Raw genomic sequence first — 14,967 nt, 5'->3', positions numbered from 1 at the left:
CGTCAGCTGGGGTAGAAGAGGCCTGCAGTGTAACAGAAGAGGAAGGAGGATGGAAGGTAAATATGAAGGAAGACAGGAGGAGAACAGGGAAAGAGGGGACTACACGAGGTGGGGGGATGAACCTCTACCTTCGTGAGAGCTGGAAAGGGGGTGAGAACGAGGCTCCGAAGTAGGATATATATTCTGTGCAGGTGATGGACACAAAGAAAGTGTAGGTCTGCAAGATCTCGTAGACTGAGAAGCAAGCGAGATGAAGAAGTAGGAGGAAGTGGTGCAAGTATCAGAGGATAAAACTGCAAAAGAATTAGAAACTGGGGCAACCCCGGAAGACACAGACGCAGAGGGATTGGGAGGAGGGAAGACCATCGAGGTTGGAGGTCTTCGAGCTACCCAAGCATATGGGACACGAGGGAATTTACCTTGAAGGCAGAGCTGAGAACTGTAGTGTATGTGAAGCCCTCACGCTCGAGATAACGGCTCTCTCGTTCATTATGATAAGCCTGGAAACAGCGTAAAAGGAAGGATGAGGTTCCCTGCACTTGAGACAAGAGAGGGGAAGACTACAAGACGTATTGGAATGATCTACTACACCGCAGACCTGACATTCCGCCACAGATGTGCAGTGTTTAGTGGGGTGTCCAAAACGCCAGCAATTACGACACTGTTGGGGAGTGGGAACTTCTTGACAGACCTCTAGGCAATGTCCCGCAATACAGAGGATGGAAGTTCATGGCAGTCGAAGGTTAAACGAGCGATGTTACTAGGAAAATGCCTCCGCCCACAAGCAGGAAGGATGTACGTATCTACCTTGAGAATAGGGAGGTTCTGAAGGGCTAATTGTTCTAAAACATCATCGCCGCAAGACAAAAAAATCACTGTACAATGGTACATGGTAAGACCACAGTACCACTGCAAGAATTAAGAGTAGCATGCTTATGAATGGTGACTAGTATGTTATCTATGGAAGTGATGCGGGAGAAAGCATGAGCTTGCTCTGAATTTTGCAATGTTACGACACATGCACCGCTTTGAAGCGCGTGGAAGAATATATTTTGATCAACATTCCGTAAAAGCGTTTTACCATTTCTGTGATCAGAAAGATAATCATTTTGAGACATTTGTAAAGAAAAGAATTCTATCCATTGTGTACTCGTTAGTCCAGTACGCAAAGGCATGAGTGTTCTGTAGGCCGTTTTTGAGCAGTCATTGATGAACTGTCATCAGTAGGTTGTCTTGGACGCTTAGGAGTAGAACCACGGGCTGTCTGACCCGAGGGAGGTGGATGATCCGAGAACTGTCACACAGTATTCAGGAAAGCCGGATGCATTGTGAAAGGCATGCTAGAAGCAGCAGCATGAACAGAAATGCGTGATGCCTCAGCACCTGAAGCAGGTGATGAAGCGTCACCGGCAGAAGGTACAGGGGTATGAGAAGAGTTGAGAGAATGGTCCAATAATGAAGCTGGGTCAGAACAGGGTGTGGGATCAGAATGGAGCCTGGGAGGAGGAAGGGTTTCACAGGGTGAAGACTCTATAATACATAATTGGTGCATCTTCTGTAATATCTTCTTTCTTGTTATTTTAAGAAAAGGAAAAAGAGGGACAGCAGAGGGACAGTCGGTGGGAGGTATGGAGAGGCCGAAAGCTCATCCCCTCATCCGAGAGGGCCTCAAGCCCACTGGCAGTGAAGATGCAGCGTGGAACCCGTGCCACACCCTACCCTTCATGCCAGTAAACCAGTGCTCCAGGATAGCAGCCTCACATCCACTGAGCGACCTCGGCGGACAAAAGAAAGAATGGTTGGAAACCACAACAAAGCATACCTCCTTTGGCTTCCACCCCCCAGAACTGACAGGCAGCTTCCGGAGATACACCCATCATCCAAAGGGCACCCCGCCCACGATCAGGAAATCCAGGAAGGGAGCAGGGCATCCTCAAACAATTCAGATTCCATGGAAAACCAAACCATCTCTGAGGGACCTCATGGAGGGGGACGAACCCCAGCATGCCACCCCTACCCCCCCAGAAACTGTAATGCCAGAGGGGATGACCCCAGAGGCTACAAATGGGATAGGGAAAAAGGGGAGGGTTAGGAGAGGGAAGGGAAGGGGAAAAAAAAGGGGGGTATAGGGAGGAAGGGATAGGGAAGGGAGGATTGGGGGGGGTACTTAGACTTGATCTAAGGAAGGAGACCAAAGGATTTGATTCCTGAGACCAAGAGCCTCTTCACCATGTCAAGGAGCCCCCCTTGAAGAGGAATATTGCCCATGAATTAAGATGTAGTCATTATTAGCTCTGTTTTTCCTGGATTAACTATGTTTATCTATCATATTAAAAAGTAAAACAAATGCTGGTGTCAAGGGAAAGAAACTAAATATGTCAGCTGCACAAGATGCAGTCCATGTTCTCATCAATTACACCAGTGTCTTATGTCAAGATATGTGCAGGCCTATTATGAACACTTGCACACTTTTAGAGAAGTTGTCAAAGGAAGCATCATTAACCATTTACAGGGGTTTCAAAATTCTGACTCAATATGATCACAGTAAAATGCTCATCTATCCACCAAAATTAAATAAAATTACTCAACTTTACAATCACGATATCACTGCACTACCAATACATGTAACAAACACTGAATATCAAATTTTAATGACATTACCAGAGACTTGGTTAAAACAAGATCAAAGTAATGTATTCACCGTTAATGGCTATACTGTCATTCACAATTGTAAACCTAAACTACCTGGCTAGTGAAACACAATGTAAAAACATCAAGCACCAGGGATAAATATGTACTAGTAACAATTACAGCAATATACACATTCAATTACTCCACAATACTTTCAGGAATCTGAGAAATATGAGTAGCAACAAACCTAACAAAAACCACCCAATAATTCCTGGCCTCTTAAAACCTTAATGAAAAGAGGTTTGAAAAAGAGTCATCTGCTTCTACTCTTTACCCTATCTGGACACACATACAGAACCTGTAGATGTGGGTAATATCACTGGAATACTGAAGTCTTGCAATAGTAAAGTCCATGAGACAGCCTGGAATTCACTTAGATTACATAAACCCCTTGTATACCAATCCTATATAGAGGTATCATCCGACTTATGACCGAGTTCGGTTCCGAGAAACCGGTCGTAAGTCGAAATGGACGTAAGTCGAACTTTACTACTGAATATCAACAGCACATTTTTGTGATGACTTTATTTTATTGTTTTATTTTGGTATTTCATTTTTTACTTTACTTTTTATACTGTTACTACTGTATTTTATACTGTAAGGTTTAGGATAAACACTGTGTACAACACAAACAGTTGTTTATTTCCCAGAAATTTGGCATAGAAAACAAGGTCGTAAGTCGAATAGTCGTATGTTGAGCACGTCGTAAGTCGGATGGTAGGTGTATAATGCTTCATTAGAATGCCAGTAAATCACGTAACATTAAAACATCAAATATTAGTCAATCCATATTACATCTTACAATTAATTCTTTATATGCATTATTGTAATTACTTGTGGAGATGATATCCTCATGAGAGATCAGATCTTGAAGGGTTTGGGGTCGGTACTTCTCCACCCTGCAAGATAATAAATATGAATAAATACCTTGAAACTTAATAAAAAAAAAATGCAGATTCTTTCATGTAAAACCATTTACTTGAACCTCATAAGAAAACAAGCTAATATTAGGCTGAGCTGATATATTTTACCTTGACTTAATAATTGTTTCATACATGAACATACTAAAACAGAGCAAAAATTGCAAGAAAAATGCAGAAGAGAACAGTAAGTTTATTAAGGTATGTATACACAAATACAGTTACACAGATAATCATACATAGCAGCATTGTGTAGAGAACTTGGGATAACCCAAAAAAGTCAGACAGTGACTTATTTCCATTGTATAATACAATACATTTCTAATATTAAAGGCCAGTTAATCTATATACATGTACTACATAATAATAAGATAGATAGATGTTGCCATATGACCCCACCTTTGTTATTAACCCTTAAACTGTCCAAACGTAGATCTACGTTTTTTCAACATTTGAAAATATGTAAAAAAAGTAGATCTTCTTTTCTTTTTTTGCATTTGAAAACGTGTAAAAAACTTTGATCTACTTTTTTTTTGTTATATTTGAAAATATGTAAAAAAAAAAAAGTAGATCTACTTTTGGAGCACTACACATGTGAACAGAGATCTGCTTGGACAGTTTATGGGTTAAATGTCCAGCTATACACAGTTTAAGACTTGCTGTTTGTGGGTATCTTTAATTACATTTTTCAGCAAAAAAAATAATAATGATTTCTCATTTTTGACAAATAACACCAACATTACTAGCCAGAGTAGTAAGCTACATAGAGAGAGAGAGAGAACAAGAGAGCAAGAGAGAGTAAGAGAGTGAGAGAAAGCAAGAGAGTGAGAGCAAGAAAGTGAGTGAGAGTGAGAGAGAAAGTGAGTGAGAGAGAGAAAGTGAGTGAGAGCAAGAGAGCGAGAGCAAGAAAGTGAGTGAGTGCAAGAAAGTGAGTGAGAGCAAGAGAGAGCGAACGAGAGAGCAAGCGAGAGCAAGAGAGTGACCAATAGTGAGCGAGAGAGCGAGCGAGCGAGAGTGAGAGCGAGCGAGAGAGAGCGAGCAAGCAAGAGTGCAAGAGAGTGAGAGCAAGAGAGAGCGAGTGAGCAAGAGAGGGAGAGAGCATGAGAGAGCGAGAGCATGAGAGAGCAAGAGAAAGCATGAGAGAGAACACGAGAGAGCAAGAGAGTGCGAGAGGGAGAGAGAACACGAGAGAGTGCAAGAGAGAAACACGAGAGATCAAGAGAGAGCGCAAGAGAGAACACAAGAGAGCGAGAGAGAGAGATATAGGCTAGGCTTGGTGATTTTAACATAAAAATAAGTGCCACATTTTGACTATTTTAAAGCCATGCAGAATTGTAGTTTTGCAATAAGAGCAATAACATGGTATTAAGGTTTACAATAAAACCACTCATGTCGGTGTAATTCATCAAAGGTGAGCAGTGTTATAAAAGAAAATCATGTCAATATTTACTTTAGCTTCTTGAAAAAAATTGCCATTTGTTGTCATTACATTTTTTTTATCATAAAAGCAACATATCCAAACCTAAGCACAAACATCTATTTCTTGCACAAATAATTTTAGTATATATTAGTCACAAATAGTTTCATAAGAAAGTGTGTACTATGGTCTATTGTGTTTCAGACCAATCACCACTAACATTCAGACCTGGTGTTTCAGTGATACTAATTTGTTTATACCTGGAGTTTACCTGGAGAGAGTTCCAGGGGTAAACACCCCTGCAGCCCGGTCTGTGACCAGGCTTCCTGGTGGATCAGAGCCTGATCAACCAGGCTGTTACTGCTGGCTGCACGCAACCCAGCGTATGAGCCACAGCCCAGCTGGTCAGGTACCGACTTTAGGTGCTTGTCCAGTGCCTGCTTGAAGACTGCCAGGGGTCTATTGGTAATCCCCCTTATGTATGCTGGGAGGCTGTTGAACAGTCTCGGGCCCCTGACACTTATTGTATTGTCTCTTAACGTGCTAGTGACACCCCTGCTTTTCATTGGGGGGATGTTGCATCATCTGCCGAGTCTTTTGCTTTCGTTGCGAGTGATTTTCGTGTGCAAGTTCGGTACTAGTCCCTCTAGGATTTTCTAGGTGTATACAGTAAGGCCCCGCTTTACGGCGTTTTGCCTTATGGCATTCCGCTAATACGGCGATGTCAAATTATGACCAAAATTTGCTATACGGCAAGTGGTCTTTCAAATATGGCGCCCCCCCCACCCGGTTTGTTTACATTTTCCGTGACCACATCTATTATGTCAGGAAACTTTCCAAAATTTCAAGTGTTTTAAAGTTACTGCATATTTTATATGTACTCTGATAATTATACTTATGTGTACCTGTACTTAAATATACTTACACACTGTGCTGGTGTGCAGGTACACATTAAAATCACTAAGTCTCTCTCTACTCATGATGCCAATACTACGTAATAATAATCACTCTTGGGCACACTAAATGTCTTATTTTACATCAATATAGGCATTTTCATTAATCCATCTATGATATTTTCCTCAAAATTATACTATATGAAACCCATTACATAGCATATAAACATGATACATACACTCACAGAATAAAAATTGACGTAAATATGAGATTTGTTTACAATGCGGCTGTGTAGGTAGTGTCGGAAGAATTACGTTTTCTCTCGTCAAACTCTGGGGGATAACTGTAGAAAAATATTCTTTTCGTATGCCTTTACTCTATATATAGCAATTCACGACCCTTGTGGGTTTAGTTTTTTTATAATAATATTATTATTATTATTATTATTATTATTATTATCAATATTATTATCTTCATTCACTCTAAAAATGGTGTGTTGCTGTTTGTTTATTCTGAACTAACTTGTACAACTTGTACACAATGTAAGAGTATTTGTATTGTGAGGTAATTATTATTATAATTAAAAAATATTGAGGTAAATGTTTTGCAAACTCTTACAAACATATATGTGAATGAACTAAAAGTAGACACATATTAATACGCATTTATTTCATCTGACCAAGTGATCATCCACTACCTGTTCGGTTTGTGTTTTTACATTGTCTCAACTCTGTATTTCGTTCTCTCTCTCGTTTACTCTTTCATTAACTAGTTGGCTCTCATTGACGATGGCGTCTAAGGTTAGCTGTAATAAAAAGAGAAGTCATAAGCCTCTTGCTTTAAGTGCCAAGTTAGAGGATCATGGTGTGTCATTCTGATTTTATTCAATAAACGCCCTGCCACTCACCTCTCACACATTAATATTAATATTTTAAGGTAAGTAATAAGTGTACTCTGTGTGTATCTTACCTTTTATTGTGTTTTTAATGCCTATTTCTATTGCTAACTTAATATAAGTTAGTGTAAACTTGTTGTCTGGCATTTATTGCATATTTTATATGTACTCTGATAATAATACTTGTGGACCTGTGTGGCAGCTGGGCAGAAGGACATTATGTTTTCTCTGCTTAGCCATCAGAGAAAACGTGTATGAATCTGCATTTGGCCCAGTCACTCCCCCACTCCGCTTTTGTTTACAATTTTCGGCATGAATTATTCATTACCTCTACCTTCGTTTATGATGGCATCTAAAGGTAGTTGTTAGAAATTATTAAATTCAGTGAACAAGGCATGTCGATGTTAATAATATGGCTCTGGCCCACAGTGTAGGTAGCCGGTAGGTGTAGCCCAGGCGGGCTACACTTACTGGCTACCTACACTGCCTTCCTACAAATAAATACTACTCACTTCTCTTCCTATATTAAGACTACACATATTTTAAGGTAAATAATGAGTGTACTATGTGCATTTTACCTCTCTGGGATGTTTTAAATATCGTATATTAAGTATGAGACAGGGAGCCAGTGCTACCTACACCTGGGCTACCTGCACCTGACTTCCTACAAATAAGTACTGCTCACCTCTCTCCCTACATTAAGATTACAAATACTTTAAGATAAGTAATGAATTTACTGTGAATGTATTTTACTTTGTGTGTTTTTAATGCCTAGTTCTATTACTAACTTAATATAATTTAGTGTAAACTTGTTGTCTGGCATTTATTTGCGTTTATAAATGGAAAAAAATGGTGTTCTGCCTTCCGGCGATGTCTGCTTTCCGGTGACAGCCTGGAACCTAACCCGCCATATAAGTGGGGCCCTACTGTATAAACATTTTCTGCACAAATGTAAATTATGTGACTACATTTTATAACACAATTCACAACTTTCATAAACATGAGCTTTCACCATTAAGAAATTATTCCTGTATACCTGGAGTATACTTGAAGGGTGTTCGGGGATCAATGCCCTCATGGTCTGGTCCCTGACCAGCCTTCATGGTTGCTCAGAGCCTGATAAACCAGGTTGTTATTGCTGGCCGCAGTAACAGCCAATAATGTTAGTACCACTGTGGAATAATTATTTATCAGATTAGTTTATGTTTAGATTTGATTACATTAGGTTAATTCAGGCTAGGTTAGCTTGGGATGGGTTGTGTCAGAACCCAGCAAAACTTAATCTAATAAACTTAACCAAGCCTAACCTTAAAAATTATAATAATCTGCACCACTAAAGCACAATGTCCATTACAAAACCCAATTAATATTACACACTGTAAACTACAAATTATCACTCTGCTCCATCAAGTAGCTAATGTAAATATTGACCGAAATCATATGCGAAACCATGACTGAGGATGCCTAAAAACAGCAAATCTTATACCGTGTGTACCTGGACATTTACCCTAACACTTAAAATTAGTGAATGAAGAGAGCTTTAAACTTATTGTGAAAAACTAGTTGTTTATATTTTAATAGCTGCTGTGACTGAGCAAGGTGACCTAGAACTAATGACCCTTACATAAGAAATATATATTGTTAAGACTGAGTCGTAGCTAGAATAGTTTCTTTGCCCCTCCCCCTCCCCCTCTCCCATCCTTCCTTCTTTGAATCTCTTGGTAAAGTTTTCCTTAAGGTGACCTGATGTTGGTGGAGGGGTCTTGATCCAAGGAAATGAATCAGTCATCCCTCTTCTTGGATCAAACTTGATTGCCTCCCATTCCCTCATGAGGGGGAATGGGAGGCAATCAATTAATGTAATAATAGTGGTATATTAATGATTCAGTTCTGGTGTGTGCTGAAATGTGAGCAAAGACAAGAGGGGTGTAGGAGGCAAGACTGGAGTGAGACATGGTATGGCCCTAAGCCATAGGAAACCATAGTGACCCTAAAATAAAAAAAAAATTACAATTAAAATTCTTATAAAATTAAGTGTTTTATGTTGCACAGTTCATATCTGATACTGTTAAGTAAAATGGCACAAATGCAACTTATGTGGCATTTTATTGTGGCAACGTTTCGCTCTTCAGGAGCTTTATCAAGCCGTTACAAACAATACATGGACACAGAGGGTATATATAGGCTTAGAGTGAGGTGTAATACTAGTGGTAGTAGTAGTTGTACTACTACTACAACTATTATTACTACTACTACTACCACTAGTATTACCTGGAGTTTACCTGGAGAGTGTTCCGGGGGTCAACGCCCCCCCGGCCCGGTCTGTGACCAGGCCTCCTGGTGGATCAGAGCCTGATCAACCAGGCTGTTACTGCTGGCTGCACGCAAACCAACGTACGAGCCACAGCCCGGCTGGTCAGGAACCGACTTTAGGTGCTTGTCCAGTGCCAGCTTGAAGACTGCCAGGGGTCTGTTGGTAATCCCCCTTATGTATGCTGGGAGGCAGTTGAACAGTCTCGGGCCCCTGACACTTATTGTATGGTCTCTTAACGTGCTAGTGACACCCCTGCTTTTCACTGGGGGGATGTTGCATCATCTGCCAAGTCTTTTGCTTTCAGAGTGAGCGATTTTTGTGTGCAAGTTTGGTACTAGTCCCTCTAGGATTTTCCAGGTGTATATAATCATGTATCTCTCCTGCCTGCGTTCCAGGGAATACAGTGGACCCCCGCATAACGATATTAATCCATTCATGAGAGCTCATTGTTATGCGAAATTATCGTTATGCGAATGAATTTTCCCCATAAGAAATAATGGAAATCAAATTAATCCGTGCAAGACACCCCAAAGTATGAAAAAAAAAACATTTTTACCACATGAAATATTAATTTTAATACACACAAACTGAAAAAGGCATGCACAATTACATGACACTTACCTTTATTGAAGATCTGGTGATGATTGATGGCATGGGAGGAGGAGAGTGTCTTAGTGTTTAGAAGGGGAATCCCCTTCCATTAAGACTTGAGGTGTCGAGTCCTTTTCTGGGGTTACTTCCCTTCTTCTTTTAATGCCACTAGGACCAGCTTCAGAGTCACTGGACTTCTTTCGCACAACATATCTGTCCATAGTGGCCTGTACCTCTCGTTCCTTTATGACTTCCCTAAAGTGTTTCACAACATTGTCAGTGTAATAGTCACCAGCACGGCTTGCAATAGCTGTGTGAGGGTGATTTTCATCCAAAAACGTTTGCACTTTCAGCCACATTGCACAGATTTCCTTAATCTTTGTAGTAGGCAACTTCTTCAATTTCTCTCTCCCCTCCTCCGAACCAGTTTTCTCAGGTGTGGCCTCTTGCTGTTGAAGTTGATCTAGCAGCTCATCAGTGGTTAGTTCTTCATTGTCCTCCTCCACCAACTCTTCCACATCATCCCCACTAACCTCCAACCCCAAGGACTTCCCCAATGCCACAACTGATTCCTCAACTGGCATAGGATTCCTAGGGTTAGCCTCAAACCCTTCAAAATCCCTTTGGTCTACACATTCTGGCCACAGTTTCTTCCAAGCAGAGTTCAAGGTCCTCTTAGTCACTCCCTCCCAAGCCTTACCTATAAGGTTTACACAACTGAGGATATTAAAGTGCTCTCTCCAAAACTCTCTTAGAGTCAGTTGAGTTTCTGAGGTCACTACAAAGCACCTTTCAAACAGAGCTTTTGTGTACAGTTTTTTGAAGTTTGCAATAACCTGCTGGTCCATGGGCTGCAGGAGAGGAGTGGTATTAGGAGGCAAAAACTTCACCTTAATGAAGCTCATGTCCCCATAAAGTCGCTCTGCCACGTCTGTAGGATGACCAGGGGCGTTGTCTAACACCAGGAGGCACTTAATGTCTAATTTCTTTTCAGTTAGGTAATCTTTCACATTGGGGGCAAATGCATGGTGTAACCAGTCATAGAAAAAGTCCCTAGTGACCCATGCATTACTGTTTGCCCTCCACAGCACACACAAATTAGCCTTGAGGATATTCTTTTGCCTGAACGCTCTGGGAGTTTCTGAGTGATACACTAATAAAGGCTTCACTTTGCAATCACCACTAGCATTGGAACACATGAGAAGAGTTAGACAGTCCTCGATGACGCACTGACTTTCTTGGGTTATCCTGGGTGGCTAACCCTCCGGGGTTAAAAATCCGAACAAAATCTTATCTTATCTTATCTCTGTCTTTCATAGGCTTATGTCCTGGGAGTGCCTTTTCCTCCTGAGTAATGTAGGTCCTGCTTGGCATTTTCTTCCAAAACAGGCCTGTTTCATCACAATTAAACACTTGTTCAGGTTTCAGTCCTTCACTGTCTATGTACTCCTTGAATTCCTGCACATATTTTTCAGCTGCTTTGTGGTCCAAACTGGCAGCCTCACCATGCCTTATCACACTTTGTATGCCACTACGATTCTTAAATCTCTCAAACCAACCTTTGCTGGCCTTAAATTCACTCACATCATCACTAGTTGCAGGCATTTTTTTTAATTAAATCCTGATGCAACTTTCTAGCCTTTTCACTTATGATCACTTGAGAGATGCTATCTCCTGCTATCTGTTTTTCATTTATCCACACCAATAAGAGTCTCTAAACATCTTCCATCACTTGCGATCTCTGTTTCGAAACACAGTCGAACCTTTGGCAAGAACAGCTTCCTTGATTGCCTTTTTGTTGCCCACAATAGTAGCGATGGTTGATTGGGGTTTATTATACAACCTGGCCAGCTCGGAGACACGCACTCCACTTTCATACTTATCAATGATCTCTTTCTTCATCTCTATAGTAATTCTCACCCTTATTCCTGTAGGGTTGGCACTAGAAGCTTTCTTGGGGCCCATGGTCACTTATTTTGCAGATAAAATCACCAGAAACACTGTAATAATACGAAATGTTCCGATTGTATGCTTGGATGTTACCGCGGAGGCTGGCTGGTAAGCAATGCCACCGGCGGAACACGTGAGGCTGGCTAAGGCCGCACATTAGACGCGTCTCGGACGAACAGCGTTGAGCGGGTTTTTTAGCGGTATGCGTGGCAAAATCTTAGCGATAAAATGTATCGGTATGCGGATTTAACGTTATGTAAGGCCAACGGTATGTGGGGGTCCACTGTACAGGTTTAGGAACCTCAAGCGCTCCCAGTAATTGAGGTGTTTTATCTCCGTTATGCGCGCCGTGAAGGTTCTCTGTACATTTTCTAGGTCAGCAATTTCACCTGCCTTGAAAGGTGCTGTTACTGTGCAGCAATATTCCAGCCTAGATAGAACAAGTGACCTGAAGAGTGTCATCATGGGCTTGGCCTCCCTAGTTCTGAAGGTTCTCATTATCCATCCTGTCATTTTTCTAGCAGATGCGATTGATACAATGTTATGGTCCTTGAAGGCGAGATCCTCCAACATGATCACTCCCAGGTCTTTGACGTTGGTGTTTCGCTCTATTTTGTGGCCAGAATTTGTTTTTTACTCTGATGAAGATTTAATTTCCTCGTGTTTACCATATCTGAGTAATTGAAATTTCTCATCGTTGAGCTTCATATTGTTTTCTGCAGCCCACTGAAAGATTCGGTTGATGTCCGCCTCACTCTAAGCCTATATATACCCTCTTTGTCCGTGTATTGTTTGTAACGGCTTGATAAAACTCCTGGAGAGCGAAACGTTACCACAATAAAATGCCACATAAGTTGCAAATGTGTCCTTTTACTTAACTTATTGTCGGTAATTCTACCAATATTAATACATAAATGATACTGATTTCATTTTATTAATTATTACTTGTATTTTTTTATTATATTTTTATATTAAATTATACGAATTTTTTCCCAACTCACATTTTGGTATAACTGTTGAAATCTGTTATATTGCATATTAACGTTTATAAAAGAATATATAATTGTTGATAATGCAAGATATGTATCAGGTATGGGATTCGTGGTCAAATTTGGGCACACTAACAGCACCTTTCAAGGCAGGTGAAATTGCTGACCTAGAAAATGTAGAGAACCTTCACGGCGCGCATAACGGAGATTAAACACCTTAATTACTGGGAGAGCTTAAAGTTCCTGAACCTGTACTCCCTGGAATGTAGGCGGGAGAGATACATGATTTTATACACCTGGAAAATCCTAGAGGGGCTAGTACCGAACTTGCACACGAAAATCACTCACAACGAAAGGAAAAGACTCGGCAGACGATGCAACATCTCCACAAGGAAAAGCAGGGGTGTCACTAGCACACTAAAAGACAATACAGTAAATGTCCCAGCATACATAAGGGGGATTACCAATAGACCCCTGGCTGTCTTCAAGCAGGCACTGGACAAGCACCTAAAGTCGGTTCTTGGCCAGCCAGGCTGTGGCTCGTACATTAGATTACGTGAAGCCAGCAGTAACAGCCTGGTTGATCAGGCCCTGTTCCACCATGAGGCCTGGTCACAGACCGGGCCGCAGGGGCGTTGACCCCCAGAATTCTCTCCAGGACCCCTCAAGGAAGGTTCCTTGATGTTGGTGAGTGGCTCTTGATTTAGGGAATTGGATCTGTGCACCAGTTCCCCGAATTAAGCCTGAATGCCTTCCACATCCCCCCCCCAGGCGCTGTATAATCCTCCGGGTTTAGCGCTTCCCCTTGATTATAATAATAATAATAATAATCCAGGTAAACTCCAGGTAAGCAATTGTAAAATAAATTCTGACAAGTTGAGAGGCCTTTCAGACTGAGGCTTTAAGCTGTAGCTTGTTTAGTTTATGCCTAAACCCAGCCCAGGGTCTAGGTATAATTATAATCATAACTAAGCGCTAGACCCATAAGGGTCACACAGCAGGTGGAGGCATAAGTTGTTGGGGAAGTGATCCACTCATGACACTGTTACTTAGTTTAGTTCCTGGTTTATATAAGTCACACAGCATATAGACTACAACAGTACACCAGATACTATACAAAATATAACATTTGAAGGTGACAAGCTAGGAAACCTCTACAGTTACTTAAAAGATTTAAATTTCATCGAGGCCCAATATATTTCATCTAATAACAACCTTAAACTCACAGTCAACCTATTTGAAATAGTTGCTCGTATTTTCCCTTATATTAACTAGTTATATAAAATACATAATCACTTATTAACCATGGTAAGTTTGGATTGTCGTGATCTTGGAGGCCCATGATGGTGTAGTGGACACTAGACTGGCGGGAACAACACTAAACAAAACAATAACAATAATACCAAAATGCCGCGTAACATTATAAAACATCTGCCAGATACTTTATGTCATTATCATCATACTACTGTATATATTACAATCTTATACATCACATATTAATCAGTGGTAGATGGTGTTCAAAAAATTAGACTCAAGGTAGCTTACTTTGAAAGGAACCGTAATTATCTTGTCTTTTTTGTTGTAGTGTGTCTTAAAAAGACGTTTTCTGGAACACTCTTAAATCCTTTGTAACTTGTCATGATTGTGACCAGACTTACCTGGAGTTCATTACCTTTGTAAATTGTGAGTTCATTACCTTTGTAAATTGTGAGTTCATTACCTTTGTAAATTGTGAGTTCATTACCTCTGTAACTTGCTCAGCTATCAAAACTTTGGAGTCCAGTCCCTGGACCAATTATGTACCTCTGTAATCTTTTGACTACCGCCCACAGGATGGGTATGGGGTGCATAATAAACATATTAAACTAAACTCTTAAATCCTGTGCATTCTCTAGTCACTAGTGGAATGTTTCCCAGCACACTTACCACACCAAGAATGTAGTATTCCACAGTCTACTGCAACATGGCCATAGTGCTGGCATTTGTAACACCTACGTTTAGGGGGTAGGTACACTTCGATGTTTAGAAAACGTAAACCATGCACCCAGATATTCCAGCTATCAAAACTTTGGAGTCCAGTCCCTGGACCAATTATGTGGGGGAGGGGCACAGGACCTACCCAACTGGCAATAATTTGGGATTTTCCTTTAAGTCTTTTAGGCTTGATGATATGCTCACTTAGTCAGATGCGATGGGTCCATGCAGAGAGGGTATCCAAAGATTATGATACTGACCCATTTTTGTGTAGGCCCTGACAGCCGAAAATTTAAGTGTATTAACTGTAAAGAAGTTGGGGTTACAGTTTC

The 14,967-nt window shown here is 40.8% G+C and overlaps 1 protein-coding gene across 2 annotated transcripts in view; it reads right to left on the bottom strand.

Annotated features, from left to right (window-relative positions):
* The window catches only part of RfC3 (replication factor C subunit RfC3), a 244,069-nt gene extending 229,389 nt beyond the window's left edge, over positions 1-14,680 (bottom strand). Inside the window, exons 1-2 of one of the 2 annotated variants that reach the window (XM_070088052.1) lie at positions 14,588-14,680; positions 3,526-3,590 (exon numbers count right to left, since the gene is read on the bottom strand). In XM_070088052.1, the coding sequence (XP_069944153.1) occupies positions 3,526-3,590; positions 14,588-14,643 (121 nt within the window). In that variant the 5' untranslated portion in view covers positions 14,644-14,680. Of the gene's footprint in view, positions 1-3,525; positions 3,591-13,965; positions 14,098-14,587 lie in introns of those variants that run through there. The other variant, XM_070088053.1, reaches the window with a different exon arrangement.
* Positions 14,681-14,967: the final 287 nt, after the last annotated feature.

Source organism: Cherax quadricarinatus, chromosome 23 (assembly GCF_038502225.1).
Source record: "Cherax quadricarinatus isolate ZL_2023a chromosome 23, ASM3850222v1, whole genome shotgun sequence".
Classification (NCBI taxonomy): Eukaryota; Metazoa; Arthropoda; class Malacostraca; order Decapoda; family Parastacidae; genus Cherax; species Cherax quadricarinatus.
The sequence above is the reverse complement of the archived record's forward strand: the minus strand, read 5'-3'. Positions and strand labels throughout refer to the sequence as shown.